Below are 14890 nucleotides of genomic sequence, written 5' to 3' on the forward strand. Positions count from 1 at the left end.
TTGCTTTTTCAGAGCATCTGCAGCTCTCATTTGGACACCTTGGTTTATAAGATGGGCTCCTGTCCCCAAACACTCCCCACTCTTTAGCTGTTTCTGATGAGCCCTCGTTACCCTCCCCAACCTACACCCACCTTGCTTCAGGTCCCGAGGAGTCAGGAAAACATCTGATGGGTGTTTCAGAAAATATTTCACACAGAGGAGTTCAGGATCCTGGGAATCAGTCCGCATTTTATTTTACATTCATATGAGTTCCTGCATTTCCAAGGTTATCAGATCACATTTGGGTTAGCACTGCTGGTAACAAAACTGTACAACTACCCTGGCTTCAAAAACAAGATAGGATGATACACATCAACACTTCTTTCCCTTTAATACTGCAGGAGACAATACATCACAAAAATAAAATCACATGCCTTTTACAATCCAGTGTGAAGGCATATTATGTTAAAATTAAACCATTTGCGACATAAGGAGAAGAAGAGTTTCAAAGCTTAAGATGTTAACAATTTCCCCCAATGCCATCTTTCTAACTCCCAGCTGGCACACTCAGTATCAGTGCCTTGGGAAGAGGGGGGCAGAGGAAAGCAGGGGATTATTTAACTGAAACTCATGGCTTCCTGGGCTACTTCTGTAAAATCTACTTAAATAACCTAAAATTCTAAAAAGAGTTCATATTAACAAGGGATGGTAATCTAGAAAGCACCTGGAGGAAATTCCTCCAGTCACTGATGGAAAATATAAGCTGCAAACATTTCATAAAAGAGGACAACTGTATCATATCCAAAAATATATTAAGTTCTGAAAATCCACTTTCACTTTACAGAATGAAAACACTATGACCCATGTTCTGGCACTGAATCAGTTCAGAAAACAGCTGTAACCTCTATCTGTAATATTTCTCATGGGCTATCTTGCATCATTACAATGTAAGAGTGCAGCTGACCAATATCCCAATCCCTGAAAAATATAAGAAGCCAAACTGAGCTAAAATAAACAGATTCAGTTCAGATTAGATAGGGGAAAAGTCAGATGTGTGAGAAAGCAAGATGTTAGATTTACTTGGGTCTTTTTCCTAGATAAAAAATACTGTTACAAAATGTTTTGGACCCAGGTCCAACACAGCTGGAATGATAAGTTATTGACAATGCAAGCCCCCATCCAGAAAGACAGCATGCTTATGCAGCACCTTTCTCTTAGAAGTTCAATGTGCTTTAGCATAATTATCAATTAACTGCATAATTAAGTACATGATTCAAAAAATACTCAGACTTATTGTTAATTCCAGTGACTAAGGAGTCCCTGCCACTTGCTGCCAAGAAATTTTTGAGTCCTGAACTTATCAGGTTATGAATAAAATCGATACTCATATAGATTGATTCAAAAGAAATACTACCCCTTTCAGGGCTGAAAAATATGACAGAAGAGAGAATAAGACACTTCTTAGGAAAGCCACATCTTTAGGAAAAAACACATTATGAAAAACCAGAGCCAGTGCATATTGTACAACCCCTGAAGAAAGACCCCAGCAGCAGGGGGATCAAGGGGAGCAGTGACGATTTTGAAACCAGAGTGACTTGTAGTTAACTGTCTAACAGGAAATTCACATAGTAAAATACAGAATAAATCAACATATAGCCAAGGTTTACATTTATCTAGAAATGTTTTATGCTTTAAAAAAAATTGCAACACACTCCAAAAAAATTTTTTTCAGATAATTCATGTACAACAGAAGGCACTGTTATTCGCATAAATCCATTGATTCTGCATGGCAAAACCTGAGACGTGCATTTCCATCCAGTCCTCTAAATCCACCTTGGTCACTCATCCTTTGGAGCATATGCTTTGTCCTTTTCAGTCCTATGATTTTGTTGTTCTTTAATTTCATACATTACAGTAGCTGCTTAAAATATATATTTCAGGGTGAGAAAGATCAAAGGGGACACGGGGGCAGAGAAAGGTGCTGCCGGACGCCAAGCGGTCACTGGCACAGCCGGTGGCGCGACGGGCAGCCCCTCCCCAGCCCTGCTGACCCTCTCCTTCCGGCTGACGCTCAATGGAACCACGACGTTTGGCCAGCTGATGTTCCTTCTTTCAGTTGTTGGTAGGCATAGTCCCAAAATTAAATGCAGAGAGGACTCCTTTGTTTTCAAAGGTGAAGCCTCCCTGTTGTTCAATCTTCTTCTTTGCCTCTAGAATTTGCAAGAGAAAGCAGGGAAAAGAGAAGAGTATTTAAGGCGACAAAGTTGGAAATATCCTCAAAGGAGCCAGATTCTTTAGAGTTAGCACTGTGAAGGAATGTGAATCGTGGTATTAATTATTATACCCAATTGAACACTAGCCTTTAACAAACCCATGTCATGTAAGTACCATCGTCCAGGTGTCTGGGGATGTGTAACCCACAGATATGGAACCCAGAGATATAGAGGGCCCACTGCACCACATCATTCTAACAAGGAACTTGAGCATCCTAGGATTTTGGTATTTGAGGGGAGCCCAGGAACCAATCCCCTGTGAAGATACTGAGGAATGACAGCAATTATAATCTGCATTTCAGAAAAACTGTTTGCTAAAACTGAGCAAGATAAAAACAAGGCTCAAAGCCATAGTGTTTACTCCTAAAAGGGCACACTCACTTCTCCCATCAGAAGGGATGATACAGAATCTGGGCAGGACCAAAGTCTCAAGTCTGTGCAGAAGAACCTGGGTTCTAAACTCTAGATTCCTATTCCATAATGTCTTCCACTAAAATACTTCTGTAATTACAAAATCTTCCATTAATTTTCCAGAAGTGACCATAATATAATGTCTGCATAAAATAATTTCTCCAGCTCAAAAACTGAAAATCAACAAGAATCACCAACTTCTACATAAAGCCCAACAAAAAGAAATGGAGAGTATTTCATTTCTAGAAATATAAGGTCCTTGCAAGAACTCATAAAATGCCTTCGATTCATTGTTTAGATGGTTAGGTGGGTGACCCAGCTGGTTAACTCTCCTTCAGCAAGATTCATCCCAACCTTTATGTCTTACCTTTGGCTCCAAAATAGGATAAGAGAGTGAATAAGAACACTACTAAAGATAGACATTAACACGTGGTGTTTTGCAAAGCTATCGTAAGTGATAAGATCATAAAACAACGATAATTTCTTATTATCTTGATAGGTTGACCTCTAAAAACAAATTTTAGAACAGTATTTAGGTGCCACCAGCTGGTAAAAATAAAGGCTGGCTCCCGACACACGCGCTCCAATCAGAAAATCGTGCTGACTGACCTGCCACTGTCCTCCGGTGCTCGGCCAGTGTGTACACCTCCTGCAGGGCCCTCCTCTGGTCCTCACTGAGCGGCGCCATCAGCAGCTGATACCACGCAGCATCCCGATTCTGCACAGCTGTTGTAATGTGGGGGCGTTTCAGGGGAGAAGGAATGATAAGGGAGTCCAGTGACAGTTATTATTTCAGATAATAACTAATGATATAACCAAATTACAATGAAATGATAACAGACATTAAGCGATAAAACTTATTCCAACAAAGGATGACTCCTGAGTACTCACTTTAGTACTCAACCTATGTGGAGCTACAAAGGGAGGTTGAAGCAAAGTGAAAGTCACCCAGTCATGCCCGACTCTTTGCGACCCCATGGACTATATAGAGTCCATGGAATTCTCCAGGCCAGAATACTGGAGTGGGTAGCCTTTCCCTTCTCCAGGGGATCTTCCCAACCCAGGGATCGAACCCAGGTGTTCCCATTTCAGGTGGATTCTTTACCAGCTGAGTCACAAGGGAAGCTCCTTGTGAAAGGGTTGGAACATCACAAATCTCTCCTTTGCCTAGTTCTCTGCCTCCTTTGCCATCTCCTCCTCTTCTTGGGGTTTCACTAACCATGATAGCTCCCTAAAATCCAGATCATGGCAAACACTTTACTCACTTGTTATCATTTTCCTCAGGAATTTTCATGCTTCCAGCACATGCCACATGCTACCTGCATCTACACCAAAAACTCGAATTTATACCTTTAGGCAAAACTGTTCCCTAAACTTCCTGGACTTTTACCATTGGATAGGTCACCTGCAACTCAGCACAACTATAACCAATTTTAACATTTTACCTCTCAAACTCTCCTTGGATCTCCCCATTTCCATCACTAGTTCTATCAGTCTCCTAGTCAACCACTATCATGCCCTCTCCACATCCAATTCTGTGCTGCTTTCTAGATGGTTTTCACCTATATGCTTTTTTTTCATCAAATGTCATCCTTTCTCTAGAGGGCCCTACTTACTTAATAAAGCAATTTCCTAACACTTGATTCCCAAGTCTAGCCCACTTCAGTTTTTTTTGGACATTATCAATAGATAATACCCCTGAAAGAAACTACAACATCCCCAAGATCACCTCTTTATACAAAAACATTCAACAACACTCTAATGGGCAATGGGATAAAGGCAACCTCAGTCCAGAACCCAAGGCTGGTACAATTTGGTACAATTTTACCACTTCACAGAGACTTAAGCAGTGGTCCATATATGCTGACTGAGCCAAAGCTGGTTGCCTGTCTCTTGAGAAGCATTTTCAAAATACATATCCCGAGATCCCACTCAAGATCAAAGAGCTTCCTTGCTGCTTATGGTGAACACCCAGGTCCAGTAGCAACTGCCTTAGAGCACACCCTCTGCATTCCAATTTCTACATTTATGCTCTTTATCTTCCTCATGTTTTGGAATATCATTCTCTGGACTCTCTTCCTCTTGTTCCTGCTTAATTTCAATAAAACACAGAGGTGATTCATTAATGGTATTTGTAATAAACAATATATTGGCATACTACATAATGCCAGTATATTAGGCTACCACTACCTTGCTGGTATTAACAATATTTTAGGGTTGGTGTTCAAATTGAACAAGGATGTTCAATTTAATATTCTTTATAATAGCAAAGAAACAAAAAACTGGAAATACCCTGTATGTCCAACAATGGTGGAAATAAGCTAAATTATGATACTGCCATAGAAATACAATGTAACTATCAAGGAACCCATATAGTGGGATTTCTTTTCATTATAACTTGTTTATAATAATTTTCCAAATACTCTCATTGGTTTCTTACTTATTTTTAATTCTTTTTCTATTTATATATCTCATTCTTATACTAGGTTATTTGTCTTATTCATTTATAGAAGGTTTCTATAATCTGTGGATCTTACATGACAGTATTTTCTTCCAATCTTTTATGAGTACTTTAACTGTATTTCTAGTGTCCTTTGCTGTACAAAATTGGTATATTCCTTATATAGTTAAAAATTTACTCTCTTATGGACTCCATTCCTTCACATGGGGATTGTGAATTGCTGATAAGTTTATGGGCACAATTTTTAAGCAACATATGTGAGGTACTTCGTTCTGTAAAAACCTTTGTTTATACCTAGAGGATGAACAATATATACAGACACTCTTGCCTTAAATTACTTTTATGAGGATATCCTGCAATCTTACTCTGACATATGCTATCTGCTCTCATTTTATGTATGTTTGGGGATTTCTATAATTAAAAATAAATACAAATTTTACGGGGAATCCTAAACCAATTTGGGGTAGACCCCAAAACAACTTCTAAAAGATGGAAATGAAAAACATATCTGATGATTCAGAGAGTAACAACATACTCAGCAAAGCTTGTGTAAAAAATTGATATTCATCCACACTATTGTCAAGGTCCAGTGGAGTACTGAATCCCTCAAGAGCAGTTTCCTCCAACACTTCTTCATCCCAGTCATCATCATCTTCCTCCTCATCTTCACCTCTTCCATTATTTGACTGCATTGCTTGAGCAGTGACATTAGTCTCCTCTTCATCACTTGAAATCTCTTCTGTGAATCCAATATTTATTCAAAAGGAATCAAATCACATAAGGATAAAAGATAAATTAAAATGAAAACAAAAATTATAAACTGACATTCTAGAGATGGAAAAACTACCATTTAATTTTATGTAAAATTATAAAAATAAACCTTACCTTTACTATGGCTTGCTAAATTGAAAATTACTTTATCCTCCTCATTTAAAATGATTTCTAACTATCTCTAAATCTATGATCTAGATGAACTGTTATCACTATGGCTGCTTCATATCCATTAATATAAAAATACTATTTAGCCAGATTCCCAAATACCTTTTTGTAGAAAAAAGACCTAAAATGATTCTGTACTCAGTGCAAGTGTTTTAAACAACAATGATCTCCCATTGAGAATGTGAGTCTCTTAACAATTAACTAAGATCCTAATAATTACCAATTGCTTGGAAATGCTCAAATGAAGAGGTCATTTCTGCTAACAGAAACAGAAAAATTTAGAAATATTAAGGAAAATAATTAGCTACACATGGGTTAAAAAGTTGACAGCTGAACTGTGTATCTCCATAGATTGAGTTTCTATTTTCAGGGCCAGTCTGCCTTGTAAATAACTGGAAGATAGTAAAAGCAGGGCAAAATCAATCTAAGAGAAAAAACCTGGAGTAAACTTACACCAGGCATTATTAATCTAAATCTAGTTCTATAAAACATACTATACTGAAGCACTTGGATTAAGCTGCAAAATAATTTTAGGGATAAGGCGAGAAACCCTAGTTTTTACCACATACATGAAAAAAAAAAAAACTATATATAAAGGATAATAACAAGATAGCAAGAGATACCTTTGTTGGTTAATCATCATACACTTTAGTAGGAAATTCAATGAGAAAGTCTGGGATATTACTAAAAAAATCTTCCCTCAAGTCATAATAATTATAAGCCAAGAAAGACCAAAGTAAGAAATTAGAAAGAATGCAACATACTGGAAAAAAAGAAGTCTGATTGCTTGAAGAAACTAATTTCAGGGTTAAAGACACACAGACTGAAATGTAATTTGGTAGTTTTTCTAATGTGTCTAAGTGAACACTAGACCAGCTGAACTTAACAGATATCTACAGGACATTACATCCCAAAATGGCAGAATGCATATTTTTTCCAAGTGCACATGGAACGTTCTCCAGGACAGAACACATGCTAGGCCACAAAGCAAGTCTCACCAAATGTACAGGGATAGAAACTATATTAAGCATTTTTTCAGGCCACAACACTATGAAACTAGAAATCAATCACAGGTAGAAAAATGGAAAACATAAACACATGAAGACTAAACAACATGCTACTAAAACACCAATGGATAAATGAAAAAATCATAAAAGAAACCAGAAAATACCTTGAGACAAATGAAAACAAAAACACAACTTTCCAAAATTTACAGACACTGCAAAATTTAGGTTTACCTCAAGAAACAAGAAAAATATCAAATAAACAGCCTAACCAACCATCTAAAAGGAATAAAAAAAAAAAAAAAAGAACAAACAAAGCCCCAAGTCAGAAGAAAGAAATAATAAAAGTTTAGAGGGGAAATAAACAAAATAGACCAAAAAAAAAAAAAAAAAATAGAAAAGATCAAGAACTGCTTTTTGAAAAATAAGCAAAATGTATTAAGCCTTTAGCGGGGGAAATAAAAAAGAGGACTCAAATAAATAAAACAAGAAATAAAAGAAATTGCAACTGATATCACAGAGATACCAAAAAAAAAATCATAAGTGAATGCTACAAATAGTTATAAGCCAACAAACTGAACAACTGAGAAGGAATGGAAACATTTCTAGAGATACACAACCTTCCAAAATTGAATAAGGAAGAAACAGACAATCTGAATAAAAAGATCACTACTAGTAAACTGAATTCATAATCAAAAAACTCCCAGCCAACAGAAGTCCATGACTGGATGGCTTAATATGAAAACTCCTCCAAATGTATAAAGAAAAGCAAATACCTATCCTCAAACTATTCCAAAAAGCCGAAGAGGAGAGAACACTCCCAAACTCATTCCACAGGGCCACCAAAAGCAAAGACACTACCAAAAACAAGAGGAAGAGAATTATAAGGCTATTATTTCTGATGAATATCAATGCAAAAATCCTCAACAGAATTATTAGCAAACCAAATTTAACAACTTATAAAAAGGATCATACACTACAATCCAGTGCGATTTACTCCAGGAATGCAAAGATGACTCAATATCCACCAATCAATGTGATACAATACATAAAAAATGGATAAAATCACATGATAATCATAATACCTACCAAAAAGCACTTGACAAAATTCAACATCCATTCATGACAAAAATTCTCATCAAAGTAGGTATAGATAGAACATATCTCAACATTATAAAGGCTGTTTATGGCCAACCCACAGCTAACATCATATGCTACAGTGAAAGCTGAAAGATTTTCCTCTAAATTCAAGAACAAGGTAAGGATGTCCACTCTTGCCACTTCTATTTAACATACTATTGGGAGGTGAGCCATGGCAATCAGACAAGAAAAAGAAATAAAGGAATCCAAATTGGAAGGAAAGTAAAACTGTCACTATTTTCATATGCCATAATACTATATATAGAAAACCATAAAGTCTCCACCAAAAAGCTTTTAGAACTAATAAATGAATTTAGTAAAGTTGCAGAAAGAGAAATCAAGAAAACAAATCTACTTAAAATCATATCAAAGAAAATTACTTAGGAATGAACTTAAATGAGGAAGTGAAAAGACCTATACTCTACAAACTATAAAACACTGAAGAAGGAATGGAAGAAAATATAAAAAAACAGAAAGATATCCTGTGTTTGTGGATTGGAAGAATTAATATTGTTAAACTGTCCATACTACCAAAGCAATCTATAGATTTAATGCCTATCAAAATACCCATGACACCTTCCACACAATTAGAACAAATTGTCCTAAAATTTATATGGAACAACAAAAAACCCTGAACTGTCAAAGCAATCTTGATGAAAAAGAACAGGGTTGGAGGTATCATGTGCTTTAATTTCAAACTATCCTATAAAGCTATAGCAATCAAAACAGTATGGTAATGGCACAAAAACAGACACATAGATCAACAGGAAAGAATTAAAAGCCCAGAAATAAACTTCTACATTTGGAGTTGATTCACCCACCACAAAGGAAGCAAGAATACACAATGGAAAATATAAATTTCCTCAGCAATAAGCAGTATTGGGAAAACTGGACAGCTACATGTAAAAGAATGAAATTAGAACATTTTCTCACATCATAGATAAAAATAAACTCAAAATGGACTAAAGACCTAAACGTATAACCAGAAACCATAAAACTACTAGCAGAAAAACAGAACACTCTTTGATATAAATTGCAGAAATATTTTGGGGGTTCTGTTTCCTAAAGCAAAGGACACAAAAACAAAAACAAATGGAAGCTAATTAAACTTAAAAGTTTTGGGGCATCAAAGAAAATCATTGATAAAATGAAAAGAAAACCAATAAGTGCAAGAAATGATACAATATGATAGGGGTTAATACTCAAAATATATAAATAGCTCATACAACTCAATGTCAAAAAGCCAAATGACCCAATTAAAAAATGAGCAGAAGACCTGAATAAGCATAAAAGATATTCAACATGTCTAATCATTAGAGAAATGCAATTCAAAGTCACAATGAGATAACATCTCACCCCTCTCAGTAAGAATGGCTATCAACAAATAACAAATGTTGGCAAGGATATAAAGAAAAAGGAACCCTTGCACATTGTTGGTGGGAATGTAAATTGGTACAACCATTATAGAAAACTATATGAAAAGTTTCTCAAGAAACTAAAAATATGATCCAGCAATTTCACTCCTGGGTATATATACATATATAAAAAAATAACTCAAAAAGATACACACACCCCCAATGTTCACAGCAGCATTATTTACAATAGCCAATATAAGGAAGCAACCCAAGTGTCCATCAACAAATGAATGGATAATGAAGATGTGGTGAGTTATACAGTGAATTAGTACTCAGCTATAAACAAAGAATGACATCTTGCCATTTGCAACAAAATGGGATAGATCTAAAGGATATTATGCTTAATGAAGTAAATCAGACAGAGACAAGTTCTGTATGTTACATTTAAATGTGGAATATAAAAAATGAAAGAAACAAATGAATATAAGACAGACTCACAGATACAGAGAAATAACTAGTAGTAACCATTGGGAAGGGGGAAGTGGAGGGCCAAGAGTAGGAGATTAAAAGGTACAAACTATTAAGTTTTAAAAAAATAAGCTACAAGGATACATTGAACAGCACAGGGAATACGTTAATACAATAACTTTTAACAGTGTAATCTATAACACCAGTGAATCATTATATATGCTGTACATCTGAAACTAATATTGTAGATAAACTATACTTCAATGGGAAATAGATAAATAAAGTTATGAACTGTTTATTTCTGGAATTTTCCATTTAACATTTTTAGACAACTGAAATCATAAAATCAAAATTGGGGTAAGAAGAGACTACTATAATTCAGTCAATCAAACTCAAAATATTTGTTAAACATGTAGCAGGCCAAGAAATTAAATCTATTTAATGTTTCTAAATAGACTAAAACTCAAAGAAAACACATACTCAAAAAAATCAGTTCTAGCATTCACTGCAATTAGAACACTTTACCATTTTCTTCTATATTGGCTTTATCTGCTTTTGAGTGATCTTCCCGGTTTACCAGTTGTCTGGTAGCACAGACCTGCTTCAGTCCAAGGAAAAGGAAAAGGATTGAGGGCACAATCTGTCCCACCACAGCATCTACTGCAGGAGGTCGATTTTGCAATTCCAAAAGGATACTCAGTCCTATTATACACATCTTCCGATCATGATGCCTACAAATCATAAAAGGGAAAAAGGTGTGCACATGAGAAATAAGAAAAATTTCTGAAGAAATTACAAAAAGGAACATCCAAGTTATGCTCTAAGGTTCATTCACTGGAGCTACATGGAGGTAAAACTATTTCATACTATATGAATTCCTATGTAAATCAAGTTTTGCAAACCAATTATCATCATCAAAGACCTATTGGGAGCCTGCAATTAATATAATGAATCTTGCTGTGATATCAATTTATGAAATACAAAGGCTGCAACTGGGCCTTGACAAAACAAGTTTTATTAAAGCAAGAATACCTGTATATGACAGCATAAAATTCCTATCCAGTGAAAAAAGAGAAGTTCCTTAGACTTTGATTCATTGCACTGGTCTACAAGGTATACTATACTGTATACTAACCCCCCAGGTGCCAAAAGCTAGTCTAAAAATCTCAACGTCTAATAAGCTAAACTTAACGTGGGCATGCTCAGTTACTCAGTCATGCCCTATTCTTTCAGATCCCATGGACTGTAGCCTGCCAAGCTCCTCTGTCCATGGAACATTCCAGCTAAGAATACTGGAGTGGGTTGCCATTTCCTGCTTCAGAGGATCTTCCCAACCCCAGGAAGGAACCCAGGTCTCCTGTGCCTCCTGCATTGGCAAGTGGATTCTTTACCACTGCACCACCTGGAAAGTCCTGTTGAACTTAATAGCTGCAAGTAAATCTATTAAATGTCCTGTGCTATAAAATAAGATAAAGAAAACTTAATTCTGAAGGAAAGAAGTTTGACCAATGGTGGAACTAGTGATAAAGAACTCACCTACCAATGCAGGAGACATAAGATACCTGGGTTCAGTCCCTGGGTTCAGAAGATCACCTGGAGGAGGAGACGCAAACCCCGTCCAGTATTCTTGCCTGCAGAATCCAATGAACAGAGGAGCCTAGCAGGCTACAGTCCATAGGGTTGCACAGAGTCAGACATAACTGAAGCTGATTTAGCAAATACACAATATACATTACAAAGACTTTTACATGAATGCTTCTAAACTGTTTAAAAATATTAAGAATGAAAAGCTTACTGTATTAGTGTAACATTCACACAGGCATGAACAAAAAAATTTACTGGCAGTAATTCAAAATAAAATATACAACCAAAAAAGTGAAAAGTGTTAGTCACTCAAACATGTTCAACTCTTTGAGACCTCATGGACTGTAGCCCACCAGGCTACTCTGTTCATGGGATTCTCCAGGCAAGAATACTAGAGTGGGAAGCCATTCCCTTCTCCAGGGTATCTTCCTGACCCAGGGATCAAATGCCAGTCTCCCACATTGCAGGCAGATTCTTTACTGTCTGAGCCACCAAGAAAGCCCCAATATATACTATGTGCTCCTCAATATATAACAAACCTAACAACAAATATAGCTTCTGTTATTCCTCATTATTTCCATTGCTTGATTCAAGTTACTAATGCCAAAGTAGTATACTATAATAGGTACTGTGCTTGACCTGATGACTTTCTCATTAATGTAGCCTCTACCTAGTAGTGTACACCAAGGGTCAAATGGATTACAGTACAAAAGATGATTATTGAGGGGGGCTCTGAAGAATCCAAGGGAGCACAATCGATGCATGCCCAATCTATATAATTGCTGAGATACCTTCTATTTTTGGAAAATTACTTATATATGCTACTAACTGTATAACTGGGCTTCCTTGGTGGCTCAGTGTTACAGAATCTGCCTGCCAATGCAGAAGTGGGTTCAATCCCTGGGTCAGGAAGATCCCCTGCAGAAGGAAATGACAACCCACTTCAATATTATTGTCTGGGAAATCCCAGCGACAGAGAAGCCTGGCAGACTACAGTCCATGGGGTTGCAAAAGAGTTGGGCATGACTAAAAGACTAAGCAACAACAACTTTATAACTGTGAATGACTAAATCTCTACTCTGTAAACCTTTGTCAGATATAACTAAGTACAATTTCTTTCTAAAGTATGCTCTTCCTTTCAAAGTATTAGTAAGAAATCTAAATCTGGGACAAATTCTAGTCTCCTATATGTAGAAAAATTAAAATACACATAGCAGCTTTTAAGTAAGTTTTTCTATTCTTTTCCACCATCCTAATTCAGGCCTCCACCATCTCCCTACCACTTGGTAATATTCTAACTACTCCTGCTGGAATTATTTTCCCCTCAGTAAATTTTTCTAAATGATATCTTATAAGACGTAAAAAGTACACTAGTTATTTCTAAATTCATCAGCAGTCTCTCAAATTCTAACACGACAGGGTCACTTATATGTGTTTGGTCACCTGAGGTGGGTATATAACTATGACTTCAGTTCAGTTCAGTTCAGTCGCTCAGTCATGTCCGACTCTTTGCAAGCCCATGAATTGCAGCACGCCAGGCCTCCCTGTCCATCACCAACTCCTGGAGTTTACTCAAACTCATGCCCATGGAGTTGGTGATGCCATCCAGCCATCTCATCCTCTGTTGTCCCCTTCTCCTCCTTTCCTCAATCCCTCCCAGCATCAGGGTCTTTTCCAATGAGTCAACTCTTCTCATGAGGTGGCCAAAGTATTGGAGTTTCAGCTTCAGCATCAGTCCTTCCAATGAACACCCAGGACTGATCTCCTTTAGGATGGACTGGTTGGATCTCCTTGCAGTCCAAGGGACTCTCAAGAGTCTTCTCCAACACCACAGTTCAAAAGCATCAATTTTTCAGCGCTCAGCTTTCTTCACAGTCCAACTCTCACATCCATACATGACTACTGGAAAAACCACAGCCTTGACCAGACGGACCTTTGTTGGCAATGTAATGTCTCTGCTTTTTAATGTGCTATCTAGGTTGGTCATAACTTTCCTTCCAAGGAGTAAGTGTCTTTTAATTTCATAGCTGCAGTCACCATCTGCAGTGATTTTGGAGCCCAGAAAAATAAAGTCTGACACTGTTTCCACTGTCTCCCCATCTATTTCCCATGAGGTGATGGGACCAGATGCCATGATCCTAGTTTTCTGAATGTTAAGCTTTAAGCCACCTTTTTCACTCTCCTCTTTCACTTTCATCAAGAGGCTTTTTATTTCCTCATCACTTCCTGCCATAAGGGTGGTGTCATCTGCATATCTGAGGTTATTGATATTTCTCCCGGCAATCCTGATTCCAGCTTGTGCTTCTTCCAGACCAGCGTTTCTCATGATGTACTCTGCATAGAAGATAAATAAGCAGGGTGACAATATACAGCCTTGACGTACTCCTTTTCCTATTTGGAACCAGTCTGTTGGTCCATGTCCAGTTCTAACTGTTGCTTCCTGACCTGCATACAGGTTTCTCAAGAGGCAGGTCAGGTGATCTGGTATTCCCATCTCCTTCAGAATTTTCCACAGTTTATTGTGATCCACACAGTCGAAGGCTTTGGCATAGTCAATAAAGCAGAAATAGATGTTTTTCTGGAACTCTCTTGCTTTTTCGATGATCCCGCAGATGTTGGCAATTTGATCTCTGGTTCCTCTGCCTTTTCTAAAACCAGCTTGAACATCTGGAAGTTCTCAGTTCAAGTACTGCTGAAGCCTGGCTTGGAGAATTTTGAGCATTACTTTACTAGCGTGTGAGATAAGTGCAATTGTGCGGTAGTTTGAGCATTCTTTGGCATTGCCTTTCTTAGGGATTGGAATGAAAGTGGACCTTTTCCAGTCCTGTGGCCACTGCTGAGTTTTCCAAATTTGCTCATATATTGAGTGCAGCACTTTCACAGCAACATCTTTCAGGATTTGAAATAGCTCAACTGGAATTCCATCACCTCCACTAGCTTTGTTCGTACTGACGCTTTCTAAGGCCCACCTGACTTCACATTCCAGGATGTCTGGCTCTAGGTGAGTGATCACACCATTGTGATTATTTGACTATGACTTAGGATCTCACTTTTCCTATGTTGGAAAGCTAGGAGAGTGCTTCACACAAAGCCAAACTCTCCTACCAGGATAGGATCTGGACTATAGCTAACAATCCTCTGATTTCACACTTGAGAACAGGCTTCCTTGAGGTTTTCATATTTTTACCAGACTAGTACTTTCCTTAGAAACATTAATCCATCTAGAGTGTTGTTACTCACAGACACTTAAAGTCAAGGAACCCAAGTAAACACTTA

The 14890-nt window shown here is 37.3% G+C and overlaps 1 protein-coding gene across 2 annotated transcripts in view; it reads right to left on the reverse strand.

Moving 5' to 3' along the window:
• Nucleotides 1–201: 201 nt before the first annotated feature.
• The window catches only part of IPO8 (importin 8), a 72508-nt gene continuing 57819 nt past the window's right edge, over nucleotides 202–14890 (reverse strand). For both annotated transcript variants that reach the window (XM_061125210.1, XM_061125209.1), the window contains 4 exons: nucleotides 10556–10761; nucleotides 5660–5863; nucleotides 3273–3389; nucleotides 202–2189 (listed from right to left, as the gene is read on the reverse strand). In XM_061125210.1, the coding sequence (XP_060981193.1) occupies nucleotides 2092–2189; nucleotides 3273–3389; nucleotides 5660–5863; nucleotides 10556–10761 (625 nt within the window). In that variant the 3' untranslated portion in view covers nucleotides 202–2091. The remainder of the gene's footprint in view (nucleotides 2190–3272; nucleotides 3390–5659; nucleotides 5864–10555; nucleotides 10762–14890) is intronic.

The sequence above is a fragment of the Dama dama genome, chromosome 22 (assembly GCF_033118175.1).
Source record: "Dama dama isolate Ldn47 chromosome 22, ASM3311817v1, whole genome shotgun sequence".
Lineage (NCBI taxonomy): Eukaryota > Metazoa > Chordata > Mammalia > Artiodactyla > Cervidae > Dama > Dama dama.